Source organism: Calypte anna, chromosome Z, assembly GCF_003957555.1.
Source record: "Calypte anna isolate BGI_N300 chromosome Z, bCalAnn1_v1.p, whole genome shotgun sequence".
Lineage (NCBI taxonomy): Eukaryota > Metazoa > Chordata > Aves > Apodiformes > Trochilidae > Calypte > Calypte anna.
This window is the reverse complement of record NC_044274.1, coordinates 62,410,377-62,423,754: the sequence shown is the minus strand read 5'-3', so window position 1 is coordinate 62,423,754 and position 13,378 is coordinate 62,410,377. Positions and strand designations below refer to the sequence as shown.

Below are 13,378 nucleotides of genomic sequence, written 5' to 3'. Positions count from 1 at the left end.
AAGAAGTTTAGTTTTGTAGCAAACTGAGTTATAAAGACATTAGTTATCCAGTAAAGGTAATCTATCATTGTACTTTATGTAGAGATATTTAAGGCAGTGGAGCACTTGACCTTTCTTGCACTGGTAATTTGAGTTGAAAAAACTTTAAATGCACTGTTCTCTGATTGTGTTAGTTTTGCCTAATAGCCTACGGAGTTGATACACCATTTATTTGGATTCAGTTCCCAGTCTGGTTGTGGTCTGCTTCAACATTTTAGAGAAGTTATTTTTCCTTTCTGGACCCCTTCACCTATAAAGCATTAGTGATTATGCCAGCCTTACAAATTTCTTTGTAAAGACTTGCTAATGTTATGTAATATACAGAGCATCCCCTGAATCAAATAGTCAAATAGTTTTTTATAAAAGGTGGATTTTGAATATTTTTTTTGCATGTTTTGAAATATTTGTTGTGACACTAATGCATCCACATCACCACTTCTTTAGCTTCGTGATTTTTGGAAGCAATACCTTGTTATGTGTTTGATGAGATGAAAGGACATGGACTGCTTAGCTTCATTTTGTATTGTATATCAGTGTAATATGGAAGTACAAGTGTGCTACAGTTTTGAAATGTCAGCTTATTATCCATTGTTTGACATCAACTCTCCTCAGTTACATAAGAATCTATGTATTTATCCTCAATAAATCCATCTTCCACAGGTGCAAATTCATGATTTTTCTCGAAGATTACTATGGTACCTTCATTGTTTGTAGTTGATACTGTAGGAGAAGTCATGTCAGCTGAAAACTCCTGCTCAAACATTTCAGGGTCAATTTCTTCCAGACGACGGTGGCTGTAGCTGATCAAATAGTGATACCATGTCGGGCATTTTATAGCAGTAAAAATCAGGAGTGTAGTGCCAAGGACAAATCCTAGAACTCCTGCTAGGAAGGTCCAACTTTTGCCAGGTGGTAAATCTTTAAAATGGACATGGAAAAAAAAGTAGAGTCATCTTCATGAGGAATGAAGCAAGAGCTATAGTATGATTTATTTTGTAGTTAGATTGAGAACACATGAAATAATTAGTGATAAGGGAATTAGCAAATGTCTCAAAAGCTTTGGTGGAATGTTACTGCTCTGTTATTGGGCAATCAGTAACATCACTCAGACTGGAATGCATGCACATCTCATATTTTCTAGCAATATAAATCTGCCATGCATATGTATAAAAATTAAATAAAAGTTTTAGGGTCAGATAAAGTTCTTGGTACCCAAAAGAGATAAAATATTTTTTTCCCTAAAATATCACTTTTTTTTTTTTTTTTTTTTTTGCGATATATCCCTTCAATTGCATTTCTTTTGTCATAAAAACTTCAGTAGACTATAGTTGCCAGTAGCCTTAGTTTAGAAGTTGGTCTTGTGTGTACTGGCCACTGTCCTAAAATATATTATATCTGCTACAGCAAAAGAAGTCTGAGGCAGTGATGGCTTATAGTTGTGTATGTTTCTGAAGACGTACATATGTGTACGTACTGAAGTATATCATTATGAAAGAGTGGAGAAGAACATCAATTTGCATTAAAAAAAAAAATACTTTTCTTTACCAAAATCAAAGCCAGGGTATTGCAGAGTGATGGTGGAATTAACATGAAAAGGTGAAGAAAAATAAGATTATCACTGAAATTTTCAAGGAATATGACATGGTCATATCTGTGTCCTTTATACTGAACAGACATGAGGACAGGAGTAAAATAACAGGCTGACTCTTTCTCATTTTAAGACAACAGCTACATCTAGAAATCAGCTAGTTTGGAAGTAGTAGCTGATTTTTAAAAAAAATCCTTCTCTAGTTCTGTTAGGCAGAAGTCTGGACAAGTATCTGAATTCCTAGCCTTTACAATTATATTATCACTCTATAGTATCATTTGAGAATTAAGATGTACTATTTCGACTATTTCTATTTTGAACATGTATTCACTAGAGACTAACATTCACCATAATGTGTGTCCTGTCTAACAAAAACTGGAAATAAGCTAGTTCCATAGCCCTGGAAGAATTATGGTGTACTAGGAATGCAGAAGAGTATGAAATTATGGAACAGCAAATCTAACTGCTTGTAAGCAGTACAGTGAAACATCAGTATGTTACCTGCATGCGTTCCGTTGTTTCCAGTGATGTTATTTGGAGTCAGAGCTGTTAGTAAGGCACTACGTTTAGCCCTAATGGCAGAAGTAGAAGTTACAGGGTTTCCTAAAGAAGCTTTTTCAATTTTGCAGTCGCTTTGGATAGGTGCGGTCTTGATGGACAATTTTTCCATGGTGGCTGGGAAAACACATGTGGTGGTGTTTTCATTTTCTGTGTATGTGAGAATTGGAAAGACTATGAGAAACTGCTTATTATCAGTACTCTTACTAAAAAAAAATGTTTTTGGATGACTGATGTATAGCTGCAAAACACAGATAAGTTGATGTTCAATGAGAATTATCCAGATCAGGAAAATAAAACACTGTTTGGTATAAACAAATATGAAATGTTGCTCTTGCCAAAACTTACCCAGTATCACACTGGAGGCAGTTAGCCATATCTGTAAATCGAGGAGGTCACAGGAGCAGGTCCAAGGATTTCCAACTAAAACAATTTTAATCAATTTAAAAGATGGGTTTATATTAAAATATTCCAGAACATTGTACTGTAGATTTAAAACTGTCAGACTTTTTAGAGAAGTAAACACATTTGAATCTAGCTGAGAAATCATGTTATAGGACAGATTCAACACTGATAGTTGACTTAGTCCTTCAAAAGCTGCTTTATGAACTGTGCTAATATGATTGTTACTGATATCCAGAATTAAGAGTTTTGTCAGGTAGCAGAAGCTGTTATTATACAGTACAGCTATCATGTTTTCATTCAGATAAAGTTCAGTGAGGTTAAGAAAACTTCGAAGAATCTCTTTGTCACTATTGTTTAAAGTTATTTTAATATTTTTGAGGCTTAATTTAGTAACATTTTGGAAAAGGTTTATGGGCAGGTGAGAGAGGCTTTTTCCAGGCTCCTCACAAGTGACCTGTTGAAAAAAAGAGAAAAACAATTAAATATTTCAGGGAAATCTGATGATCAAGGTATCTCAGTGATACTGTAGTGGCCATGAGAAATCTTTCTCTTATTTTTAAATGACAGCACTTTAAAACAAAAGTCCGACTGCTCCTCATGCACATAAAGTATTCATATTTCTCCTGATAAACCTGTGGTCCTGTGATAAAGGGGAATCACTCCTAGCGTAGAGAGACCTGGAATCCTATATTACCTAGCACTTGAACTGTTTCAGAAGCGAGGCTATTTAAGTAATAATGATGCAAAATATAATGATTTCAGCATTCTGTTTTGCAACTAGAAGGGCTTTTGTGGTATCTGGATGAATAGAAAAATGATTCCTTTCCCACATAATCTGTTTTTTCAAATGTGTTTTATTTTAAAATCAGCTAAGTTTATTCTTTAAAACATTTTTGGAATGGACCTTCAACAAAACATTTAGTATAAATTTTTATTAAATATATAACTTAAATTTGTTTTGATTTTCTGGGTTGAAGCTTAGCATATCTGCAAACTTTTACAGGTTTGAATGTTCACTCTCAATTCATGCAAACACTTTTCTTTTATGAAAGAGTAGATTTATTTGTATGTATGAATCACTGCAGACTACAGTTTAGTGTTAAGGTACTTGAACTCTCCTTAAAGTAGATACCAAGTGCTGAAACAGATGGGTTTTGTTATCCCCTTCCCTAAATAAGTAGCCAGTGTTCAGCTTGTTACTTACGTGACCAGACTGACTTTAGATAGCTTATATAAGAAGTGTAGATTAAGTGCCTTTTTTACATTGTATATACCCATTTTCTAAGTTTTTTAGTTCTTCATCTTTGTCCCAAAAATGAACAAGCAGTAAATACTTTATGGACCTGTAGGCAGCGAGTCAGCGTGCGTAGTGCAATATTGACTATTAATCCAGATTTCTTCTTTACCTTCCATTCCCTAATAAAGACAAAATTCATTACATCAAAGTCTAAGAAAAAAACTTTTTTTGGGGGGGAGCAAGTGCTAACTCAATAAATCTATCTTAACTTGAGCAGTATTTGGCCTTGTTTAAATAATTGCTGCTTTTTAGGACTATTCCAAAATTATGTGAAGATAAAGGAGCACACCTGTTGTTTACAGGCAGATAGGACTAAGCTATAGAACTATCTCAAATGTGTTTCAGGGTTATTCATCCAGTTTCAGTGACTACCAGCAGCTAATTGCCCACTGCACAGAAAACCATGTCTTTTTTTTTTCCTCACTGTGCTTTGTTCTTTAGGAATTTTAGGTAAAAGGTAGTTTTCTAAATGCATTTAGTGTAAAGTGTGTCTTTCAAAAGTAAGGTTATATATACACGCATTTAAACTTACAGCTTGAGCAGTAATGTTGCAGTCAGCAGTGACTGGATTCAAAAACAGTGTTCCAGCCCAGATCATAAGCCAAGAGAGTTTCATGATTAGAGCCTGGTGAAAAACAATACTTTTTTGTAACAGGACCAGAATTCCAGTGTCTTCTCTAGTGGTAGTTTAACAAATCAATAGATATGATTATGATTATGATTATTATTATTGTTGTTGTTGTTGTTGTTGTTTTGTTGTTATTTTGTTGTTGTTGTTCTTTAGATGTTTTCACATATATACTTCTGTATATAAATTATGTATATAATATAAACTATTGCTGTACTACATAAATCCTATGAAATGTAAAAGTAAGAGGAAAAATGTGCATTATCAGGATTATTCTGTTCCACTTTCATTTAACTGAACCAATCCTAAAATCAAGCAAGCAGTCTGTATCAGCAGATAAAAACCAGACTGATTAACCAGTTTAGTAGACAATAGTTTCATATATTGATAATACAAACAGGAATGGATGTACTCATTAATATCCCTGATAAAGCAGTTATGGGTACTGGAAGACTATGATAGGAGTAAGTGGCAGAAAGTATTCAGACTTGTATGATGTCCCTATAGAATTTCTAATGTTGCTACAGAGGTAGAATAGTGTACTGGATGGATTGTTGTTTTATCCAGTCAGATTTTGTTTATTCAAGTTATTAAGAATTTTTTGCAATTTTTTAAAGTAGTACTTTGATCTTCTAATCTCTTTATTATCTGTAATATAATATATATCATATGACATAAAACTGGACTTCTGTATTATGTGTAGTTGTTGCTCTGGTCTTTGACACTAAGTAAATGTGGTTCATTCTCCTGTGTTGGAGTTTTTATATGAATTTGAAAGTTATTTTTTGGAGAGTCAGGAAAGCTTTTCCAACAAATGGTATTCACTGTGACATTAATCTCTCTCAGAGAAAGTGTCCCTCATCTACCCCTTTGGAATCCAGTGTTACTTGCTACATGAACTGATTTTTAACAACAATCTCTGTGAATGTTAAACCATCTCTGAACCATCTCTGTCAGATGTTAAACCAGTTCCTGTTTATGTCATACTTGAATTAAAATGCTACATGAAAGTTAAATTATCCCTTTATTTTTATACTTTTTTATAAGAATCTGAAGAGAAAAAAGTGAACTAAGTGAATGAGCATCTTTCTCCTATTTATATCTTCCAGATTAAAAAAGCTCCAAAAGATAAGGTGTAAGATAAAAGTATAAGGTGTGACTCTTGTGTCTTACTCTGTACAAACTATTAACTGAATTTAACAGAGAAAAGTGCAAATTACATAAGGAAGCTCAACTGCATGAACAATGCTAAATATAGGCAGGCAGGCATATTTAACAAACCTCCACCAAACCTTAAAATGAGAGGCAGAAGGGCTTTTCTGGTCAGTATGGAATAGCTGAGCTTGCAGAACAAATTGTTCTGTATATTTGTGTGTCTGAATACTGACCTAACTCACCTAGCTGAATGTGCCTGGAAACTTTTTGGAAAGAAGACAGATGCCACCTAACACTGCTCTAAGCTATGGTGTATTTCTATTGGAAATTTACATTAAATACAAGAAGAGTTCATAGACCTTTTTGTTAAGACATTGGTGGCAGGGATGAGATCTACTAGAGCAGCAGCTGCTGTTTTGTTATGTTTTGTGTTAAGTATTTTTCTTCTCAGGGATGGTACTGTTAGCCTGATACTTTTGGAGCCAGTTTGTATATTTCTGTGACCCAGTTTGAGAACTCCAATAAGCTGTGTTAACAGTTGGATATCATGGCATACTTGGACCTTAAAGATACTGCTTCCAAGATGTTCAGAAACAGACTGGACTTTAACTAGGCCATCTAGAAATACAGATTAATGGTACTATTGTAGTTTGTAGATCTCAAGAAAAATATCTAATAGAGTGGGAAATAGACATTAAAATACTAATTTTAAAGTTAGTCTATAATCTAATCAATATAAAGTTGAAAACTAAGAGTTAATTTAAATGTTTTTCAAAACTTAAACCAAAAAGTTAAAATGTCTGTATGAAGAGGTTGCCATTACTTTGTAAAAAAAAACCAACACAACTTTTCCTCTCTGAAAATTCAGTCTACATATGAACAGCTCAAAAACATAGTTCCTATTTTTTACTTAGTTTCTACAGAAAAGGTAGAGCTTTCTTGCAATTTTTTTCCCCTGAATTGCGTGTCTGGGAACGTATGTAATCAGTAGAAGTAAAACTGTAATTTTAATTGCAGATTAGCTTTTTACTAGAACCAGACTTTAACAATTGCTGTGTAAAGTAATTGCTTTGTAAAGAAACTGAGCCTGGCGATACATTGGTAGTACCTTGACATTTCCTTGTAATTAGAAGTGTTTTCTTAAATAGTTTTTCAAGGAGAACTTTTGAAGATTTTATCATTTAATAGTAATGTAAACCTTTTATTTTGCATACATTTGTGAAGAAAAAGGCAGATTTGAGTATATACAGTCAGGTAGTCTGGGGTTTTCAGAGAAGTAACGTAGTATTACCTGTCTTTCAGTGTACTTAACAACTTGGCATGTCCAAGGTTCATAGTAATTCCTGAACATTTAATTTATCTCGGGTTGTATTTGTTTTCAGTCTAGCAACAAGGTTACTAATAAATCTTTGCCTATAGTTTGAAAAAGATGTGCCAAGTGTCTTACCTGTCTGTTGCTTCTTAGAGGCAGCATATGTACACACATGTAGATTTTTCTGTGCACTGACAAGAAATAATATGGTGCAACAGCACTTTGGTTTTGTTCAACCTTTGTACCTGATGAATAAGCAGGCAGTGTAAAAAAAAATAATAAACCTAGAAAATCCTTAGCAAAAGATTGACTAGGTTGAGCAACTTATTATAATCATCTTGGATTTAATTGGATCTCCAGCCAGTATAGAAGTCTAATAGTAGTATACTTAAGTGTCAAATTCCAGATCACTGAAGCTACAGGGAATTTATAAGCAACTTGGGTTATCACAAATTAAAGAAATGCTGGAGACAGAAAAATACTTGCATTTTTTTATGTGATGAGTTATCAGATGAAGAAAATTTCAAGAAGTACTGAAGTTGGCTAGTAGTTAGTTAAATAAGTGTTACATTCTTGTGTTTTAGAAATGTCCTTAGAGGAGCTGCAGGGTGTGATTCATGAAGGTTGTCATTACAAGCAGTTACCGATATACATCTGTTAAAAGGGATGTACTTTAGAAAGACATGGTGAAAACAAATTACTTTAGAATATGTCTACCTGAGAGATCCTTGAGTCACACCTATATGCAGGCTGAAAAAGGGATTATGTTGATACACAAACACTAAGCCCAGTAATGTTTTTCTTCTCTTGATACTTATTTTGTCCAGTGCACAGCATCAAACTAAAAATAGTTCAGTGTCTTCACATTCTTCATTCCTCTCAAATATGTGGCTGTAGAAACCATTATACTTCACTATCCCTCTTTAATGTTACTGCCACTTTGATTTTTTGCTTAATATTTCACAAGATTCTGCAGTTTTCCCAAGTTTGATGCAGCTGCATCGGTAGGCCTCAAATTGCTTGTGGTGATGGATTATCTTCCTGTGACAGCCATTGCTCATATTTTTATTGCGTCTCCAAAAATCACTTGAGTTTAAACTTCTGTCAAAAGTTTTCTACTAGACAAGATGCATCACAGCTTAGTAAGTCATGTGTAGTCGTAAGGACATAATGGATCACCTTGAAGTGTTTAGCCAGGCTTCCCTATCATATAAGAAAAAAGTTACTTCCCCCTGGTACCTTGGCTGTTCTGTAATATGTCCACACTTACTTCCCATTCATAGGGCTGGAAAAGCAGACTTTCTTTTCCTACTCTGCTATGCATACTTGCAGTCTCAGACATAGGTGAGAAAAATCCACTACAAGTTGGAGACACCACTGCCCTCCATGTTGGCAGCTTTTCTACATGATGTTTTGGAACACAGGAGAAATGTAGCAAGTGATACTCTTTCCCTCCCTAAATGCCCCAGTGATCAACAGGAATAGGCATCCTATTTGTGCTTAAAGACAAGCTCCCTATGATCAGTAGTAACAAGTTGCTCAAGGTGAATTACATTTAGTGTGGAGATTTATCCTGGAAATTGATAGCATTAACATTTTCTTGCATTCTTCATTGCATTTTCTCTGTTTTCATTCTGTCATGTTTTCAGCTTGATTTGAGAGAAACTGTCACACTGCTGACACCTTGCAACAGCTTTCACAGGCCTCGACTGAGGAATGGGGAGCCTCCAATAAAGAAGTAACATGAAAGCTACCTGCAGACTTTCATCTCTGTGCCTATCAGAGGGTCTTGAATTAAACTACTCTCATAACTGAAGAATGTGCTTCACTTTAAAAATCACTCCTTTCCACTACAAAGCATAACATAAATATCCCTTGATAAACAGTTGTGCTTACAGTGAGAGCCTCTTTTGCTGCACTGGTTCTGAGCTAACCATTTTACTCTCAAGAGGCTGAGCCATTTAATGCCACGTTGCAACCATTCAGTATTTCTTGAACAGTCTCAGTGCATTCCAAGTTTCACACAGGGAGTGGGAGAGCGTCACTTGAATTTGTTTATTCATCATCAAGCTCCAAATTTTTTTTTTTGCAGCATGGGTTGCTAAGCTGAATTTGTGCATAGCATCCTTACTTTCCTGGATACACTATAGATCTTTGGAAGACTTGCTGCACTTCTGAATCTCTTGAGAATTCCTTGGAAGTGGTGGAAACCATGAGGAAAGGATGTGTCTCTCTACAAGAGTAGGCTTAGTGTAAATCTTACCCAAGGAAATACCTGTTGAGCAGAAGTAAGGAAAATGGAGCTGGTCACTTCGCGGTGGTGCACAAGGGCTGGACAAGAGACAATGGCCACAAATTGGAGAACAGAAAATTCTGTTTAAGTATGAGAAAAACTTCTTGTACTGTAAGAGGGACCAAACATTGAAACATTGCCCAGACAGCTCATGGGGTCTCCATCCTTCAAAATACTCAAAGCCTGCCTGATCCAGATGTTCACAACCTACTCTAGATGATTGTGCTTTGAGTAGTGGGGTTGGACTACATGACCGTAAGTAGTCCACTCCATCATCAGCTCTACTCTTCTTCTGTGACATTTTCATTATTCCCTTGCCATGAATTTATCCTTATGCCGTTCCACTGTTTTTTATCATCATGCATTCTTGGCTTCAATCATTGATATGATGGCGTCAGTTACACAATTTAAAATTTTTGTCACCTTGCAACTCAGAAAGAATAATGAAAAATAGAAGAAAAATTATTGCTGAAGGAAGGTATCCAGCTGATCTGTCATTCTTAATCAGAAGACACTCTGGAAACAAGAAAACAATTTAAAAATTCTTTTATGAACTGTGAAGGGAAGGAACATATGGTCTTCAGGATCTCAGGAGGTTTTATTTCTCAGGAGGAATTTATTTCCTTTATCTTTAGTTGTATCAAATTGACTCTCTAGTGTCCAGTAATTTCATAGAAATTACTAGACATTACATGAAGCAGTAAGAACAAGTCTTTATGCTTTCCCTGAATCTGCAAGTATATTTTCTTGCATCTCACTGTAGCTGGCAGTGTCAGAGAAGTTTTTATGGTTGCAGCTCACTCATTTCTTAAAGAGATTAAAGTTATGAATCGGGAACAGCTAATTTTTAGTTTATTTTAAGAACTTTCACACTGCCTAAGACTCTGAAGCCCCTCTCAGTTCTTAAGGAATCAAACAATTCATTGCTAAAAGAAAGCCATTATTCCGTACCATCAAGTCATGGTGTCTATATGCATGTTTTTTTTATGTGCATTCACATATTGTATACCAGCTTCTTTATTTCAAACTGCCTTTTCTTACACCAGCAATTCACTGACAGTAGCTCCAAGAGAGTAGTATATTTCTGCCAGTCTTAGCTATGTGTCTATGCATCTAGATGGGGTGGGAATGTTGGAAAGTATTATGTCGGTACTGTAAGGGCAAAGAATTTTCTTCTGCATTCCATAGTGTGAATGCTAATATAGCTAATTATACTCCAAGATTAGAGACAAATAAGTAACTCTTTTATTTAGTCAGTGGAGTTTTCGTGTTAAAAGATTGTTTCAGAGAGGCTAAAGGAGTACCAGATTTTGAAGTGGGTGCTTAAGTAAACATTAACTGGTAAAAGTTACAAAAACATTGTATTTTCACAGCACAGAAAAATTAATTCAAGGTGCAGAAGAAGATATTGAACATGAAAAAGTTGTAGCAGATGACATAATAAAAGACATGTCGCAGGAAAATCAAGCTAAATATATGGAATTGAAGGCTGCAAATGAAAAACTCTCCCAGGTTGGTTTGTTCCATTGTACCTAGCTGAAATGTTTCTCAGTCTGCCTCCATTGATTGCAGGAACAATTTTAAAAATAAAGACCTTGAGAACAGAGTATTACAATAAAAAGGCTTACTAGTGCCTTAATTAGTTGCAGAAGTGCCTGAAAAATAAACAGAGCAATTGACTAAAACCAAATAAGTTGTCTTTTCATATTTCTTATTATAAGTACAGATTTTTGTCCGTAATTTTCCTTTTAAAGTTGAGGACTGACATTTAGTTTTTAAAAGCCACTCCAGTGCTTAGATGTTTCATCATGTGTTGAAAGCAACCAAAAGGGAAAAATAACCCCTGTGGGTTTTTTAGTTCACTTGTGTAGAAAGTTTTCTTCCTTTGTACAAATCTGAGTCAGATGGAGTTTTTTTGTTAGTCTTTTACATCTGAATGTATCTTAAAAATTAATTGAGCCTTGTAAAATCTTTGTCCCTTCACAAATCCTAATGTTAGCAAAACCAGTAAGATTTCTACCTTCTCTGGGATCATCTAGCTTCAGACACAGTCATAGAAAGATTTTTTTGTATACTATGTACTGACATAGGCATCTTTTGAGGCCAGTGCTTCCCAAGTGTTTTAGGGTGACATGAATAACTAGTCAAGGCCTGCCTGTCTCTGGACTATAAAGAAACTGTGGTGGCAAGTTCATATATTAAAATCTGACTATGATAGATTCTTCATTCATTACTGATTTTAAGAAAAATAGAGGGAAAAGAGAAAAAAAAATTTGGTTTTCGCCTAACTGCAAATAACTAGATTATTAGATGAAAGTAAATGGGTGTTACATATGAGGCACTTTGTGAAGTTGGACACAGTTTTCTCTTTTAAATTTGTAAGAGCAGCAATGAGATATTTTATTGGATGTTATAATACTAAGTTCCAGAACAAAAACTAATCTCATCAGGTAGTAATGTTTGTCTGAGTTTTACATTTTTTCCATTTTAGGAATTGGTTGTTCAACAGCAGGAATTGGATGCTCTGCATGTAAAGGAGGAGGCTCTAAGAGCTGTATGTATAACAAGTGATATCTGTACCAGCCTTCTCTGAATATTAGTGTAAAATAAAATAGAACAGAAAAATAGCTATAATCTTTCTCCTTTTATTTTGAGATACTGTAGGATCATGCCCTAGGATGAGAGTGCACTGCCTCTCTGTTGTCCACCAATACTTTCTAATAAGCTGTAGGTAAAAATTGATTTTGTTGGATACCAGGCACAAAATTTTTATAGCAATAGTGAGGTTTCCTAGCTTTAGCCTATGTAACTTCAAATGTTTTGTGTGTCATTTGGTTGATTTGCAATGACTCTTGAAGATAAACATTAATTATCCCTTACATCCTTCTTAAGAATTTTTCATTACACTTTCAATTTTCAAGATGTGTGAGAATTATTTTCTTGTTCTACATTTCATTACAATAGCAACGGGAAGTTGTAGTGCAAGGTGTTGTCTGCTAGGATATTTTTATCCCACATACATAAACACGCACTTCTAAAACACTGTTATGTTGCTAGATTGAGGACAGTTTTCTTATATTGGGTATTTCATGAGTGAAGGATCTATGAGCTGAAACATGCAGTCATATATATATTCAGAAAATGTAATTTTCAAATACTCCTAGACATTTTTCTTGTGCCTTTGAATACTGTATACAGTTTATGATCCCCTAGAACTGATTAAGTCATAAATCTACTCAGAAAATTGGCCTTAGGATTAACTCATAAAGCAAGAAGTAGCTGATGGAGTTATTCTATTCCAGAAAATGCACTATTTCGTATATAGATAATAAAATTTGCTTATACTGTCTCTTCACTGTTTGTAGCAAGCAAGTTTCACTTTCAATGTGTAGATAAGCATAGCTTAACTAAAGCGTAGTTTCTGCAAGGCTCTTTTGCTGTCTGAAAGTAGTTAGTATGTGTTTGCTTTTCCAACAGGAAATAGCACACTCCCTGGTGAAACAAGAGGCTGTGCAGCTGTATGAGAAGCTCCATGAGCTCGAGGAACGTCGAAATCAAATGATTGCTGATGATAAGAACATGGAATCTCCACAGGAGGAAAGAGACAGATTACTAAAGCAGGCAAGAATGTACAATGTGACAATGTAAAACATTGTATGAGTCTATATTTTAAGGGATAAGAACTTATGAAAATACCTGCCTTTCAGTCTTTCCTTGTTTGCTCTTTAAGCAGCTAAAATCATCTGAAATTAAGAACAGTTAATGAATTGGCTGGAGGGGTTGTTTGGCTGGAAGGGGTGTTCCAGGTTCAGCCAAAGCAAAATTGGCACAATCATTTGATTTCAGCCATTTGCCTTGTTCCAGTTCATCACCTTGATATAGGAAACTGGTCTTGTAGAATAGCTTTGAAATATATAACTCCAGACAGTATCCTTGTGGGGTACTGAGATGATGTACTAATCCTGGAACAGGTAGTTTACAAAAGCCTGTGTTATGTAAGTATCCCTATGTACTATATAGGTCATTGGACTGAACAACACTGGAGTGTGTCTGAGTTTCTATGTTTATTGAGGACGCAGAACATTTGGAAGACATAACACTTA

At 35.0% G+C, this 13,378-nt stretch overlaps 2 protein-coding genes across 2 annotated transcripts in view; one reads left to right on the top strand and one right to left on the bottom strand.

Moving 5' to 3' along the window:
• The window catches only part of IFT74 (intraflagellar transport 74), a 42,986-nt gene that overhangs the window by 8,286 nt on the left and 21,322 nt on the right, over positions 1-13,378 (top strand). Inside the window, exons 9-11 of the mRNA XM_030467118.1 lie at positions 10,649-10,787; positions 11,767-11,829; positions 12,753-12,896. Coding sequence (XP_030322978.1) covers positions 10,649-10,787; positions 11,767-11,829; positions 12,753-12,896 — 346 coding nt within the window. The remainder of the gene's footprint in view (positions 1-10,648; positions 10,788-11,766; positions 11,830-12,752; positions 12,897-13,378) is intronic.
• On the bottom strand, positions 638-7,144 carry LRRC19 (leucine rich repeat containing 19). The gene is made up of 5 exons (XM_008495819.1): positions 7,118-7,144; positions 4,420-4,512; positions 2,534-3,044; positions 2,129-2,335; positions 638-957 (listed from the first exon to the last, which is right to left on the bottom strand). The coding sequence occupies exons 1-5, from the start codon at positions 7,142-7,144 to the stop codon at positions 638-640; spliced, it is 1,158 nt and encodes a 385-aa protein (XP_008494041.1).